This window comes from Mastacembelus armatus, chromosome 22, assembly GCF_900324485.2.
Source record: "Mastacembelus armatus chromosome 22, fMasArm1.2, whole genome shotgun sequence".
Taxonomy (NCBI): Eukaryota; Metazoa; Chordata; class Actinopteri; order Synbranchiformes; family Mastacembelidae; genus Mastacembelus; species Mastacembelus armatus.
The window spans coordinates 2885842-2901280 of NC_046654.1; the positions used below are offsets into that span (position 1 = coordinate 2885842).

The 15439-nt window shown below is 40.7% G+C and overlaps 1 protein-coding gene across 8 annotated transcripts in view; it reads right to left on the bottom strand.

Annotated features, from left to right (window-relative positions):
- The window catches only part of dctn1b (dynactin 1b), a 29237-nt gene extending 14558 nt beyond the window's left edge, over window positions 1-14679 (bottom strand). For 4 of the 8 annotated variants that reach the window (XM_026309364.2, XM_026309371.2, XM_026309356.2 and 1 more), the window contains exons 1-5: window positions 11346-12626; window positions 7948-8199; window positions 7107-7185; window positions 5858-5889; window positions 4514-4534 (exon numbers count right to left, since the gene is read on the bottom strand). In XM_026309364.2, coding sequence (XP_026165149.1) covers window positions 4514-4534; window positions 5858-5889; window positions 7107-7185; window positions 7948-8199; window positions 11346-11378 — 417 coding nt within the window. In that variant the 5' untranslated portion in view covers window positions 11379-12626. Of the gene's footprint in view, window positions 1-4513; window positions 4535-5857; window positions 5890-7106; window positions 7186-7947; window positions 8200-11345; window positions 12627-12763; window positions 12847-14365 lie in introns of those variants that run through there. The other 4 variants (XM_026309409.2, XM_026309379.2, XM_026309399.2 and 1 more) reach the window with 3 other exon arrangements.
- Between the last annotated feature and the right edge of the window lie 760 nt (window positions 14680-15439).

A 15439-nucleotide genomic window follows, 5' to 3' on the forward strand; every position in this document is an offset into this window, starting at 1 on the left:
TTGATGTCCTCTTTCTCAGCTTCTCTCATAATCCATTTGCTTGTGCCCTCAGTCGGTTCCTCCCTTTGCCTTTCAGCTCAGATTAAGGCTCTGACATCTTGCTGCTGCGAGCCTCCGACCTGCTACTGCTCACAGGAGACGCCTCTCCTCCCCTAACCTTCCTCTCCTCCTCCTGTCTCACCCCCCACCCCTCTTCTCTCTCTGCTTATTGTGATTCGTCAGCCCATCCGATGCCCTGCTCCTGCATTACATCACTGTGCACCCTCCCCCCACCCCACCCCACTCGCTGCTGCTCACCCACTCACCACCTCTACCACAGACAGGGAGTAACGGGGGAGGCTGGGTGAAGCAGTGACTGGGGCCAGACAGAGAAGGAAAACAAGGTGAGAGACGGGGAAGGTGGGGCCGTAAGCTGAGGTGAGAGGGGAAAATGAGCAGCAACAACTGATGCAAGCCTCTCCTGTCTCCTAGCAACGCTCACATATCCTACCAATCAGCTCACTGAAGCGAGGCTCAAAAACAGAGGAGTGCCCTACACCTGATCTGGGTTAGGATGGATACGGTATGTCGCATTCTGTTTCTATAATAACACTTTATTTACATGAATTTACTTAAAGAATAACACTAGTGATACTCTGCATTTATCCATCTCATTATCTCATTATCATTATCCAGCTCTGAGCCCTAAAATTATCCAACTCCAACAGAAGTATAACCAGATAGTCCAAAACCCTGTCCTCCACACTTGTATGGCATCACAGTTTCCTCTGCAGTTAGGTCTTATCCCATACAGATTAGCCAGGTCCCAGGCAATGCAGCAGATACACATTCAGTGTACTGGTGAGTATTTCTGGGAGCAGGACGCTGTATGTTGCATTGAATCTTAATAAACTACCGTGTGAGTTCACAGTAATGCTGGACCAGATCAGTCTGTGCAACAGCATGGCTCACTGACATATTACAACGTATTTTGTGCTGAACTGGATCTCCTCAGCACACACTACTAGGATGTCAGTCTAGTCTAGTCGGATGTCAGTCTAGTCTAGTCTAGTCTAGTCGGATGTCAGTCTAGTCTAGTCTAGTAGGATGTCAGTCTAGTCTAGTCTAGTAGGATGTCAGTCTAGTCTAGTCTAGTCGGATGTCAGTCTAGTCTAGTCGGATGTCAGTCTAGTCTAGTCTAGTAGGATGTCAGTCTAGTCTAGTCTAGTAGGATGTCAGTCTAGTCTAGTCTAGTAGGATGTCAGTCTAGTCTAGTCTAGTAGGATGTCAGTCTAGTCTAGTCTAGTAGGATGTCAGTCTAGTCTAGTCTAGTAGGATGTCAGTCTAGTCTAGTCGGATGTCAGTCTAGTCTAGTCTAGTAGGATGTCAGTCTAGTCTAGTCTAGTAGGATGTCAGTCTAGTCTAGTCGGATGTCAGTCTAGTCTAGTCTAGTAGGATGTCAGTCTAGTCTACTAGGATGTCAGTCTAGTCTAGCCTAGTCTAGTAGGATGTCAGTCTAGTCTAATCTAGTCTAGTAGGATGTCAGTCTAGTCTAGTCTAGTCTAGCAGGATGTCAGTCTAGTCTAGTCTAGTCTAGCAGGATGTCAGTCTAGTCTAGTCTAGTCTAGCAGGATGTCAGTCTAGTCTAGTAGGATGTCAGTCTAGTCTAGTCTAGTCGGATGTCAGTCTAGTCTTTTCATGGGATTTGCTGACAAAAATCTGTACAAAACATTCCAACATACTATATGTAAATAAATGCTAACTATAAACTAACCGTTTATCATCTTATTATCACAGTGACTGATATCTAAGCAGTATATAAAACAGTCACCAGCAACAGCCTAATAGAAGCAGAGACATTAAAAGGACCGCTACACTGGTCCTGGCCTGATAATCACCGAGCTGCCACTTCATTTCACTTCATGCACTTAAAATCACTGAAAAGAAAAAACTGCAATGTAGGCGGCATTTCAAAGGTCTGGAAGCAGGTTTGCATGGATATAAAAGTGGCACAGACAGGTGACAATTTTCTATTGTCTCACCATTAAAATACATATTTGCTCTAATAAAGGAGAACAGAAGAAATATGAAAGGTTTAACAGAACTAGTTCCATCACAGCCAGTTCTCAGACTTTAACAAAAAGGAGCTGTGAAGGGGATACTGTTTGCAGTAAGAGGAGTTTTTAGTGTGAGAACGTGATTTAAAAGGTTATTTCAGTAGCTATCGTAATATCTTTCTCAGCTCCACTGATCTTCTCTGCAGCAACAGCTCAGCAGGATGTAAGAGGATTAATTCAGTGGGGGTGCTCTGATTAAGCTGTGAGCTTTAAACCCAAAATACTTTCATAGAAAATAAGCAGAGGTCCTTCAAGATTACTATAATGAAACTCTATAAGGTTACAATAAATCTAGATGGTGCAGTAACTCTATGACAGTAAGTATGAAAAAGAAAAATCAAGAGTCCAGGCCGTTGAAGCAGAAAGAAAAACAGTTTATGTGTATCCATTACAGAGCAGCTGAGAGAAATCTGTCCAGTTAAATTATTAAACATCTCTGCAATCCCTTACTTTCTCTCCACCACACAGTCTAAGTGCTGCTCTGAGAGGGATGGGCAGACAGAGGGGATGATGGGATGGGTGGAGATGTATCAAGTTGCTGCTTTCCATGCAGACACAGGGAGGATCACTGCTCTGCAGCCTCCAGCAAGATGAAAGGGGTAAAATTACTGTCCAGGAAGCACTGACACAGCATAACCCAACACGCTGTGCTGGTCCTGGATGAGCTAAAAGGTGGCTGTTATTTCAGGCATTTGACAAAACTTGAGGAAGACGATTATGATACCCAAGTGTCAGATCAGAGGAGCGACAGCATATAACAGCACAACTAGCACAAAATGTTTTCTGTATGGATGTAACCTCCTACAAATGTGTCACTCAATCATCAAAATCGCTTCAGAGATTAATTAAAGTTTGTCTTATCTTATTTACATTGCTAAATTAACTGGACACAAATTTCTGGTCCTGTGATCTTCAGCTGATAGTAGGAAGACTATTATTTATTTTTTATTATTATTTCATTTTGGTTCATCATCTATTTTTTAATTTCCCTGCATGTTCTGAAACCTCAGTTACATCTGGACAACATGACTGAATATTAAAGCCTCCTGCTTCAGGCTAACCAAACTCTTAACATTGGAAATCAGCCCGGCGAGGGAGGAGGTGCAGAACTGGAGACGATAAAGTAGAACTGAGCTGACAGAAAATCCATAGTCTGCAGGCAGGAGGGCGGCTGATTTCACCTCGGTCACATTCTGACATTTTCTACAATGCAGCTCAGGAACTCCTGCATATATGACTCAGCGGAGGAGGACGGTTAACAAGCACTGGACCTTGTGACGAACCCTCAGGAGGCTCAACATAAAATGTTAACGTCACAAGGAAATGATATTATGTCTTGCTTGATTCACATTCAGATGAAACAAGGTTGAGTGAGCCAAGTGGACTATAGAAGCAGGAAAATGATTGAATTCACAGGCGCATAGATCTCAGATCCAGCTGCTTTTAAAGCTAAACTGCCTAAAATCGACTCCTGCACTATATTGCCACATCTGTTCTTTGTGGCATTTTTGTGTTTATTTGAGAGTTGAAACCTAGCCCATGCAAAGGTGTGAAGAAAGAGCAGGAATATCTAAAACAAGAGCGTCATGTGCCAAACGTGGACGGCACTGAACATATTTTAATCAATTAATCTGTTCATTTTTACTGATTAATGCTTTATTCTAAATGTCATTAAAAAAAAGTGATGCCAAATTATAATAAAACAAACAAACACGTGTCAAAGGTCACTGTTACACCAGTCATTTTACTGAAACAGTGGCAACCAACAGTACTAAATACCAAAGCCAGCTGACCTGCTGCTGCTGCTGGTTCTGACCTTCCAACCTCCCAAAACCTCTGAATAATTCTTCAGAAACCTGTTGTTCCTCCACAGACACATCTATGTTATCTAGTCTGCAGCTGAATATTACAGCATTACAGATTCTCTTAAAACCTGCGACAGTATTATCAGCTGGAATGTGACGTTACAGTTTTCCTGGACGTTGCTGGGCCTTGGATATAAAACTCTGTGGGCAATGATCATAAACGTCTCAGTACGACGCAGAGAATCAACCAGTATGAGAAAGACATGTTTCCATTTCACTGTGGCTTAATAAACAACATGCTTGAAAATGCACAAAGAGCAGACAGACACTGAGGCGACACAAACACACACACCATGTACCACAGAGCTAACGGAGCAGAGAGCGAGGTGAGATGACACAGGCCAACAGTGTCCATTCGCACTCACATAAACACAGAGCAGTTTGGTTAACGACGGATGGCGGTGTGGTGAGCTGCGAGGAATGTGAGGAATCATGGGTAAATTAGGGGTAAGGCCCTGTTGCCATGCAGCAGCGAGGCCATTCAGAGTCACGGTTACTACAGTCATCATCATAACATTACCACTGTACCGAGGTTAGAGAAACATGCACCACCTTTTTGGGCTTCACTCCTCGCTGCGTGGTCGAAGGAAAGAAGGGAAGGAAGGGAGGGAAGGAGGGGAGGGTGAAGGTTAAAGCTCAGGTTTGTCAATGATATGCTGAAGGTGAGGAGGAGTGTAGGGTGTCAGTGCTCTCTGCTGGTGAGCCATGTCTCAAACATAATGTACACACATCTCCATTCAATCCAGCTCATATTCACACAAACTACACAAAGAAATGCATTAAACACGATTTATAAGTTACTCAATTGTCTTCTGTGAATAAAAATACATTAAGAACATCTCTACAATTTCTACCTTCATCAGTGGAGAAAATTATTAAGGAGCTTGATATTTCAGATATTTTACCTACATTACAGCCCAGGTCAGTAAATCCTATGACGCTTTTGAGTCATAAAAACACTGAAGATAAAGCTGAAAATTTCCATTTGTTGCTTGAAAACTGTTGTTCATTTAGAATCACAAAAATCCTCCCAGAGTTTGACTATATTAAACAAAAATTCTTAGCATTTCTTTAAAATTTTTTGTCCAGAATCTGTTGCTGGCAACACAACATGAACCCTTATAGAAATAATAAATAAAACTCAAGAGTATAAGCAGCCACCTGTATTGGTGATCAGATCTACAGCCACACATCAAATCACATCATCTTAATTTGAATAAGTTAAACAAACCACTGTTTAGTGTTTACATTCAGAAATAACCCGTGGCTGCATCACACCACAGCAATGGGTGCATTTTTTTAGTAAACATCTCCCTCTGCTGGTCAGATAAAGAACTTCACAGATGTGGCTCTCAGGGAAACTCCTGAATACTAGGAAATTATTTAAGACTATTTTAATTATTTATATATTATATTTAATTTCTCTAAAGTGACTCTGTAAATCTTCAATAGACTTTTTAAATATTTTAGGATTTATGGATGACAATACTGTCTCTTTCAGACATTTAAAACAAAAGCATTTCATCTTAAACAAATGCACTTATTTTCCATGTTACCAAGCACCTTCTCACACACTTTCTTCAAACAGAACCTGTGAAAAAGGCAAGATATTTGCAACCAGAGTAAAAAGTGAATGAACTCCCAGTGTTAGATCAGGCTGAAACACCAGAGCAGGTGCAGCACAGTGTCATGTTATCCATCAGTCAACAGGAACTCGTAGTATTTACTTTAGATATTACAGTTTGTCGGTGTGTGCAGATATGTGTCTTTGTATGCACGTACGTGTGTGTTTGTATGCACATACGTGTGTGTGTGTGTGTGTGTGTGTGTGTGTCCAGCTGCTTCTGATTTGCTGCAGGGGAACCTAGTGACACAGTGCGCAGTTTTCTGACTCACCAGTTTAGTGGACTTGGGCGTCTCCAGGATCTCTGATGTGATAAAAGAGAAACAAAGACATTAAAAGGCAAATTCTTGAATCATAATCGGTGTTTATTATCCTTTATGGGGTATAAAGTCCAACAAAGAACTGAAGCAAACAAACTAGAGTCAACATTAGTTATTGTCTTTCTGGCAGATACTTATACAGGATTGTCAGACACTTTCAGTTGTGGAAAACCTCATGACCTGTCCTGTCTCAAATCAGTTTTTCTTGGTCCATGTTCTGCCTTCAGTTGACACTGGAAGAACGCACCTGATACTTGTATGTTTAAGTATATAAAGCCCCTTATCTTTACACTGACGGCAATTTATCATGTCCATGTCATATCTAAATAAGCACCTGGTCATTTTTGTTTAAAATCAGTCTTACTAGATCAGACCAGATCATATCCTGGAACCTTTCCTGAAAGTACTGTATGATGCTGTTATCTGGCATCTATTTCTATTCTTCTGCCATCTCCTGAACGGTGACCTAAATGAGACCACTTAGTAATGAGATATTTATCACAGCACATTTATATTTTAGACCTTGAGCTGACACTGTAAACCACAGTGAGTGAGCTGCTTTGCTTAATTCACTCATATACAGATGCAGACTTGGCCGAGGCGTTTCAGATGCAAAACAACCAATTTATTTATGAGCGAAAGGTGACACTGAAAAAACGTGACACAATTTAAGGTTTAGGTCAAAGCAACTCAGAGCAACTAAAACCCCATGTAACAGCAAGCGGAACAAGGGAACTAAGTACTTAGGGCCTAATCTGTAAGTGGATGTTTAGTAAACATTACACAACACAAGATGAAGGAATAAATCCAAACCTACCATAGGCATGTGCACAGGATTGACAATGGATATAGTAACGGGGGAAGGGGGCCCACCGGGACTGCATATGAATGGGGTCCAAAATGTTGTGTTACATTACTGCTGTTTATGCTATTCCACAAAGATCAATGACCAGTCAGGACGAGAACGGAGGTAAGAGGTAGCAGGTGTTGATGTAGGATGTGGTGACTTCTCTGTGCTCACATATTGCAGCACTTTTCACATTCAGATGTTTTTCTTGCTTGCAAACACCAGTATGTGTTTGCTGACATGTCCCCACAGCAGCTTCTGTTTGTGAAGGGTCTGGTTTGACTAAATTTCACTGTGCAATTTGACCAAAATCCTAAAACATCTGAACATGTGTGTGTGTGTGTGTGTTCTTACCTCGTTTGAGAACCTTGCCGGTGCCGGGCTCAGGTGTCTCTGGAGACGTCGTGTCTGCTCCATCGTCAACGAGCTGGATCTGAGAAACAGTGAAGGTCAGTCATGTCTTCTCGAACACACAGGTTTTTATGGTCAGCTCTTTAATTCATCAGCAGATGAGAAACACACAGATGTTTATAGCACAGCCACAAAAATAACTCTTCTGATGTTCATTTGAATATGTCACTGCCCCATGTTCTTACAGATTACAAGAAGTCTTATTTTATTTTTTTTATCTAAATTGATGTCTGGAACATAAACTAAAAAGTTATTCAGATCAAGATGTAATTCTCAAATTAAACAAGTGAAGAGTTTCACTCCCAAATGAGAGATATACAACTTCACACAGTTAAAACATACAGAAATGAGAATCAGTGGCTTTGGGGAAATAATATTCAAGTTGATAAAATTGATATCTCACACACACACACACACACACACACACACACACACACACACACACACACACACACACACACACACACACACACACACACACACTAACAGGCAGGTGCACTATGCAGTATTTTTCATTGGAGCTGAACATTGGAGCTGTATTGGATAAAAAAAAAAAAAAAAAAAATACAACCAAGCAGCCTGAAGCAACAGAAAAAGTAGGCCCCATGCAATGAAAAACATCAACCCCCACACAAACCCACTGCGTCAAAGAAAAGAAAAACCAAATCTCAAAGATCATAAAAAATAAACTGGTGGAAAGAAAAGCACCATCCTCTCCACTCTTTAATAGGACTAAATATTAAGCATTAGGAAAGCATCATTTTCCAAATACTGCTGCTGTTACCTGTGACTGTCGCACAAAAATCCCATGATTCTCCTCACAGGTGAAGTAGCGCTTGCCTTGTACGGTGCCATCATTCTTGCCCTTGGCCTCATCCAGGATGACACCCACCCATTTTCCAGAGGCAAAGAGCGTGGTGCCGATGTAGGCCACCGTGCCCCGCTGTCCCTTCCCGATCACCTCCACCAGGGAGCCCACCTTGACGGGCCGCCCGCCCCCGTCTGAGCTCATCCTGCTGCTGCCGCTGCTGGTGGTCTGGGTGGGACAGAGAAAAAACAAGAAAAACATGGAGTTGGAGTTAAGGACTTTGATTTTGATTCCTTTACAAAGGCCCCCATGATAGGTCACTCAACATCAAACTACTTTTTTTAAACTACAGGTAAAGCATAAATGATTCATCAAAAAAAACAAAAAAAAAAAACAGAGCTGACAATGAGTTTTTTGTTCCAGTTTCAGTTTCTTAGTGCGGTCAGTGACCAATGAGGATTTACATAATTTGAGAATATAAATAAGCTTTAACATTTGCTCACGGCACATGAAAATATATCAAGGTTATATCAAGGTTTTTCTGAGTGCTTTAGGTTTGCAGAGGTGATTATTTTCCAAACTATGTGAAAACTCTCCTGTTGAAATCTATGACACTGAAAAGATTAATGACATTTGTGACCTTACAGTAAAAAAAAAAAAAATGCTTCATGCCCTTCAGGATGAATTGTATAATTGCTGTAATACTGAAAATGTCAGACGTTACTGTAATACACCATCTGGACATTTACAGTAAAAAGAGTGTTTGCAGGACACACACAGCACACAGTGGCTGAGGGGAAAAGGTAGAACAGAAAGCATTTTTAGTGTCATTCACACCCACTGAGCAGTGCAGGACCACACAGGAGTGAAAGTAAGGCCCTGTGCTTATTCTGTGCTCTAAATGCCCCTGCATGCTTTAACAGCACTGGTCTTGATTTCAAGCTGAAAGGCCAAATTTCTGTGATAATTCCTGGGCAACAATAACCTGTGATGTCAGATTTCAGGTCTGATGTGTGCAGAACAAATCACAAAGTATGATGTTTCAGCAGGGGAAATTTACTCAAGCTGCAATATTTTGTAATCAAATAATCCCGCATAACCCAATTTACAGCGAGATGTGCTAGAACTGCTGGTGACTCAGCAGAACAGCACAGAAAGGAGCAGATTTTATTACCCAGAGAGAGAACGTGCTCTGTAACCATACACTGTCTGTGTGCTGCTGTTTAACAACACAGAAACCTCCACACGACGGTGAATAAACAGACATCAGAAACTTGAAAACATTTAAACAGAAGCTTTTATACCCTCATCTGTCCCATCCACTGCTGTGTCACACAGTTCTGCTTCCAGCACCTGAGCTGAAGAATATTATTTCTGAAACGACTCCCTGATGAAACCTTAATGTTCAAAACTAAATAACAATACACAAATTATAATTTTTCATTCAACACACTGATTCTGAAAAGTAAAATGGACTTCAGGGAGCACAGGTCCCATAGGGGAAATATAATCAAATATTTTTTCTACTATTTATTTCAATTTAACTGATGAATCAAAACAATGACCTAGAGCAAACAAATTTAACACAAACGTTACATTTTAAATAATACAATTTAAGGCTGCAGGTACAATTATTTTTCATTTAATGTGTGAATTGTCTAGGATCAGGAAAGAGCAAATTCTTGCCCAAAAATTTAACACAATCAATTGATTATTGATGTTAATTAACATCAAATAATTGACTAATCAACACAATAATTTTACTAAAAGTTGATTAGCACTAATAGCAAATCTCTGCCCGGATCAACATGTGCAGAACTGTCTGAGATTTTCCAAAAAGTCACATAAATTAGTGTTAAGGTCTGCACTGCACAGATTGATAAACAGTCTATATCGCCCCAGGTCAAGGTGTTTAACCCCAGCGACCTTTATGTTGGAACATAGTATTTCAATATAAAGTATATCAACAGTTTGGTTTCAGTGTTTCTCTCTCTCTATCTAGTCATTAAAACAATAAAACTATAAGCTCAGGGATGTGATCACTTCCTCATGAGCAGTTTGCAGCTTTAAATTTCTCAACTACATGAACTTAACAAAAGCCTTACTGGTCAAAACACAGTAAATAAGAAAAAAAAACCCTTCTCAGCCACAACACATGGAGGTCTGCACTGAGGAGAATAGCTGTCAATTTATATTCTCAGGTTTCTGTTCAACGATGACTTAAATTTTTTTCGATATCTTCAATATATGTTTGTGGGCAACATGACACTATGAAATAGTGAGAAAATAAGAGATGATCATTTTATCTTCCTGTTGCTTAAAGTCTAATTTTCCAGCTTATTATGAATAACCAACATGGCAACAAACATTTTAACTGGTTATGCGCAGTATGTGCTGCATCACTGACTCTTTGTCTCTTTGTCAGGTGTTTTCTATGCCACAGTTCAGGGTTTTTATTTGGGCTTTTAAACCTCTACTTAACAAGATTAAATCATTTCAGATTTACGTTTCAGAAGCAGGAAACCTTCAGGGCAACAACACATCTCAAATGCACCTGTCTGCAATCAAACATCTACAGCGTTTTATAATTCATGCCCTCTTTAAGCCATAAAATATTTCAAACTAAAGTGCTGTGGCTGAGCTGCTGTGCTCTGCTTACACTAACAGTCTGTAATGAAGCATTCAGGGTTGTTCAGTCATTGCTCCGACACGTTTGCCATGTGCTGGAGGCTCAGAGGACCCAAGGAGGGCATGCTGAATTATTTAGTGTCGCTCTACTCTTACAACATATGCAGGCTCAAACTGACTATAATGTTAGAAGAAGCTAAAAGCAGTGACACAGACTTATGTGCTGCACTGATCAAACCGTGAGATGGATGATGCTCCTTTGTTTTGTCTAAAAAGTGAGCTACCAAATTGTTGTCATGCTAACATGCAGTCTCTAAAATTGAATGCATATTCTTCATAAGAAAGGGATTTTCTGTGCAATGAGGGAAAGAAAAGAGTAGGTAAAGCATACTGCATGTAGCAAGCATGATGTCATCCTGTGAGGTTAACCTATTGCCTGCACCTCATACGTCATTTCCTAGTGTACAGGGTCAAAGATCACAAAGGTCTGATCCCCAATATCACAGCAGCGATGCCGAACCCAAAGGGGCATCTGAGCCAAACAAAGGGGTGATAACTCAGACAGAGCGATGCAGAACTAAAACGGATTAGAAACCCTTTTATTCAAAGTAGAAATCGATTAGGAGATGACAGAAAAAAAATGATCAAACGTAACAAAAACAACGCACATATCTAACTTAAACACCTCAGTCTGTGGCCCATTCATTCTCCGGACTTGGATGCATAAACGCCTTGTACAGACTCACCCGGTTGTGCATGTTCCTCCTAGTCTGTGACATGTTTCCTGGTCACCGTGCCCCCCCAACCCAACCGAAACGCCTGTCTTGATTGAAAGAGCGTGTTATTGTGGAGAGCTAGACAGAAGAGGAGGTCGGAAGGAGAGTGGGGGGGGTTCAGAGATGCTGCCAGAACGTCTTCCTCGCAATCACATCACCCCTATCCTGACCATCACAGTACAGCTCTAGCTCTCAAAACACCCTGTTCCTCCTCCTCCCGCCGAAGCGATTGGTTCCGTCAGGAAGTTTCTGAGAGGCAGACGATGCCGATCCCCCCTCCGATGAATAGACGAGGAAAAAAACCCCCAGCCACGCAGAGCAGAGAAGAGTAGAAAACAGCCAAGCGTGATCTGCTGAGTGCATCAGCTGAGCAGCACTGCCCTGCGCTAGTGTCTGCACTGGCTTCTGTAGAAAAGAGGGTGGTGGAGGCCCAGACAAAGGTGCTGGGTCCTAGAGCCTGCAAATATGCCTCTTACAGCTCCCCAAAATACACCTGACAGTCATTATTCCTACGCATGTCCCATAATTCAGCATGATGTAGATGTCTAGCGCTGATTTGGGGCTCTTCAGTAAGGCTCTGTGGCTGATCAAATGGCAGTATAGGTCCTGATAAGACAAATCATTAAAGTACAAAATCCTGTAATAATCATTTTAACTGAGAATGCTCAATAACTTCACAAAAACAATTCATTTAAGGTCATCAGTACAGCAAAGAAATACTGTAATAGAGCCCAAAATTATTCTAAAACTCAGCTATACCTGCAGTGCAGTCTCTGCCAGATTATTTTAAAATTTCTTCAAAAACCATTTCTACTAAAAGCATAAGCACTAGGAAGGTAAAAATATCGAATTTACATAAAAAAGCAAAAAGACAGGCAATAAGCATTTTTCAAACATGGGAAAGTGAACTAGTTCAAATTGTGCTGATGCCTTTTCATTTTACTTGAACACAAAAGGCCCAGGTGATAGAGCAAAAGCCGACACATTGCATTAGGGCCCAGTCTGATGCTGAGGCCCATCACAGAGCGAGGATTAACTCTTTTATCAGTGAGCTGCGTGGCCAGGGCTTTTTAACTCAGAGTCCCCTCTATTTCTATGTTGTCATCTATTTGCAATGGAAGCAAACGCTGCAGGGTTTTAGTGGAAAAGCTTTCAGCTTAGACGCTGATGTGAATTTCAGCAGCAGAACAAAAGAACCCCAGCCTTACTCTAGCAAATAATGCAACACCCATAACACTTTAGCAAACAAGCATGGAACATGTCAACAAACAGCCCTCACTGTAGTATTATTTATATATATATATATATAATACATATATACATTTTCAGCTTAAATATAGATAACCCAACCTAACATTTCAGACATGAGAGACAGACACAAAACAAACCTCTGCAGCCTCTTTGCACCCAAATGCAAATGACAAAGGCAGAACCAAAAGAAGGGGTGTTGGGGATTTGTCTGAGGAAGGGACTGTAAAAGAAGTTAACAGACAGAATCAGAAGAACTGCGTCCTTAAAGAAGATGAGGACAATGGTAGAGAGAGAGCCATGACTGACTCAGCCAAATACCGTCTGCTGCTGTGAGTCTGTTGAAGAGTGAAGTGACATTCAGGGATTTTAAAAGAAACATTACGACAACGCTGCACCTCAGTCTGTCTGCTGGTTCAAGAGAAACAACGGCACCAAACAAGGTAAAGATGAGCATGACTGCACCCTGAAATCTGACATAAATGAAGACAACATTCAGCAGGACAAATATGAACAAAGTCTGGCATGTGAAAGAGACTGCTCTGTAATAATTTGCTGAATCAAAGGATAAAAGATATCATCATCATGTCATCGTTCTTACCTACATCACCAAAACATTTATTAAGGACTAAAAATTATTTCTTCTATTGTCAAATAATAGATTCATCCAATTTTTCAAAAGTAAGCAATTCAATGACCCTATGCCCATGTAGTTCACCCTCTTGATTGATTAAAAGCAAAATTAAATAGTAAGAATTGTGATGATCAAATTCTCATCCAGGTCTTTTAAAATGTGAGAATTTGCTATTTAAAGCTATAAGAGATGTCATCTGGGGCTCTGGGAAATTATGAGCTTTATTTGCTATTTTTTTTGTGATAAACAAATATAATTGTTTAAAAATATTTTGAATAGCTCTATTGTGTGGATAAACATATTTTAATTGCATGTTAAATCTATAAATGTGCCTTCTTTTGCATGCTAATGATATTCAAGCCTGGTGTTTTCACTGTGCCAGACAAGAAAAATAGGTCATCACTATTCATTCATGTGCATTAAATTATTAAGAAAGTACCTAATTAAACTATATCTAAGGTGCAAAAAGGATGAACCACTATTTTAAACATATCCCAATGCCTCATGCACCACCACAGTGTTATGTCAGCTACTTAATTAAGAGCAATGCAGCTAAAAACCTAAAATAAACTAAATTACATAATTTTTTGCTTGGTGTGTCTGGTGGGAATCAGACTAAATTACAACATGGGTGTGGCTGCTGCCTAAATTGACCTTTTCTCCAGACAAATTAACCAAATTGGATAAAAAAAAAAGAGGAAAAACTGCCTGGTTTGAGGCTTAATTAGTTTAAACTAGCACAGAGCCTCATTATCCTAATGGGCTCCATACTGTCTTCACAACAAAGCTCATTAAATATGTGTAACCTCGTGGTTTTCACTGATAAATGTCTGGTTTTAAACTGCTAACACTGTCTTTTAATCGCTATGAAGTGGGAAAACATATATAAAATGATCATTTTTGATAAATATTCGGTGATGTCAGTGGACACTCCCTGACCAGCTGCTAGCAAAAGTAGCCGTTAGCTTGCTCCATTAAAAAAAAAAAATAAATATCTTACCGAGCTTATTTTAAAAAGACATACACATTTATATTTGTAGACAGGTGTGTACACATCTTCTGAATTCACCCCCAATCGTTTCGAAGACCGGTGTGTGTCAAGTCTTACCTGTTTGTGTGTTAAAACCCGGCTAACCGCTCAGCTTCGTCCCGAGCAGGCTACATCCATCCATGGAAGTCTGACCGGACACATCCGGCCTGAGGTGTCCGAGCTGCTGCCTGACCCAGCCCGCACCACAGCCCCGAGGAGCCCGGTGAAATTTCTAACACTGAATACCCTGAGAATATACATCTTTTCACAGATAACAGCTTCCATGGTTTAAATACACATAGAAAAGACGGCAGAGTATATGTATTTTAAATGTGTGTTATTGTACTTAATATCCTGTGTTTTCATTACAAAATAATTTCTTACATAAAGAGCAATTATTTTCCTGAGTGGTCCTATTTCTTCTTTTATCCATGTCCTACACTTTTCAAACTGAAGATAAGTTACATGCTGGTGTTGGTAAATAAGTAAGTTAAAATTAGAGGGAAGGAAACTGTAGCTGGCAAATCACCAAAGGACAATGTGCTAATTTAAATATTACCCAAGGAAAAGTATAAGATCCATCCATTATCTCTACCTGCTTATCCCTAACCAGGGTCCCAGGGATCTGCTGGAGCCTATCCCAGCTCTCTTTGGGTGAAAGGCAGGGGTCCACCCTGGACAGGTCCCCAGTCCATCACAGGGCCACATAGAGACAAACAACCTCACACACTCACACTCACTCCTATGGTCAATTTAGAGTCACCAATCAACCAGACATTAGTGGTGTGCAAGTGAAGCCTCATGAAGCACTGAGGCTTTCCTAACAATTGTGCCGAAAAAGATTGAAAGCTTCAAGACTTCAGTGACGGTGACATCTGGTGGACAACTGAAGCCATAGCAACCTTTAAAGAGCACTGGCACTGTTTCAATCCCATGACAGTAACCAATCCCAGCACTGCACAGACCTTTTCAGTGATTCCCCACTCTGTCAACAAATTTGCAATTGCATTTGATATATTAGCTGCTGTGTGGGTCAAAGGAAAATACTGCACACCTAAAAGCACAGTAGCCAGATCTAGGCTGTCTGACACATAATGGCAAGTGACACCAAGGTACGCATCCATGTTGACTGGTGTCCACATGTCAGCAGTC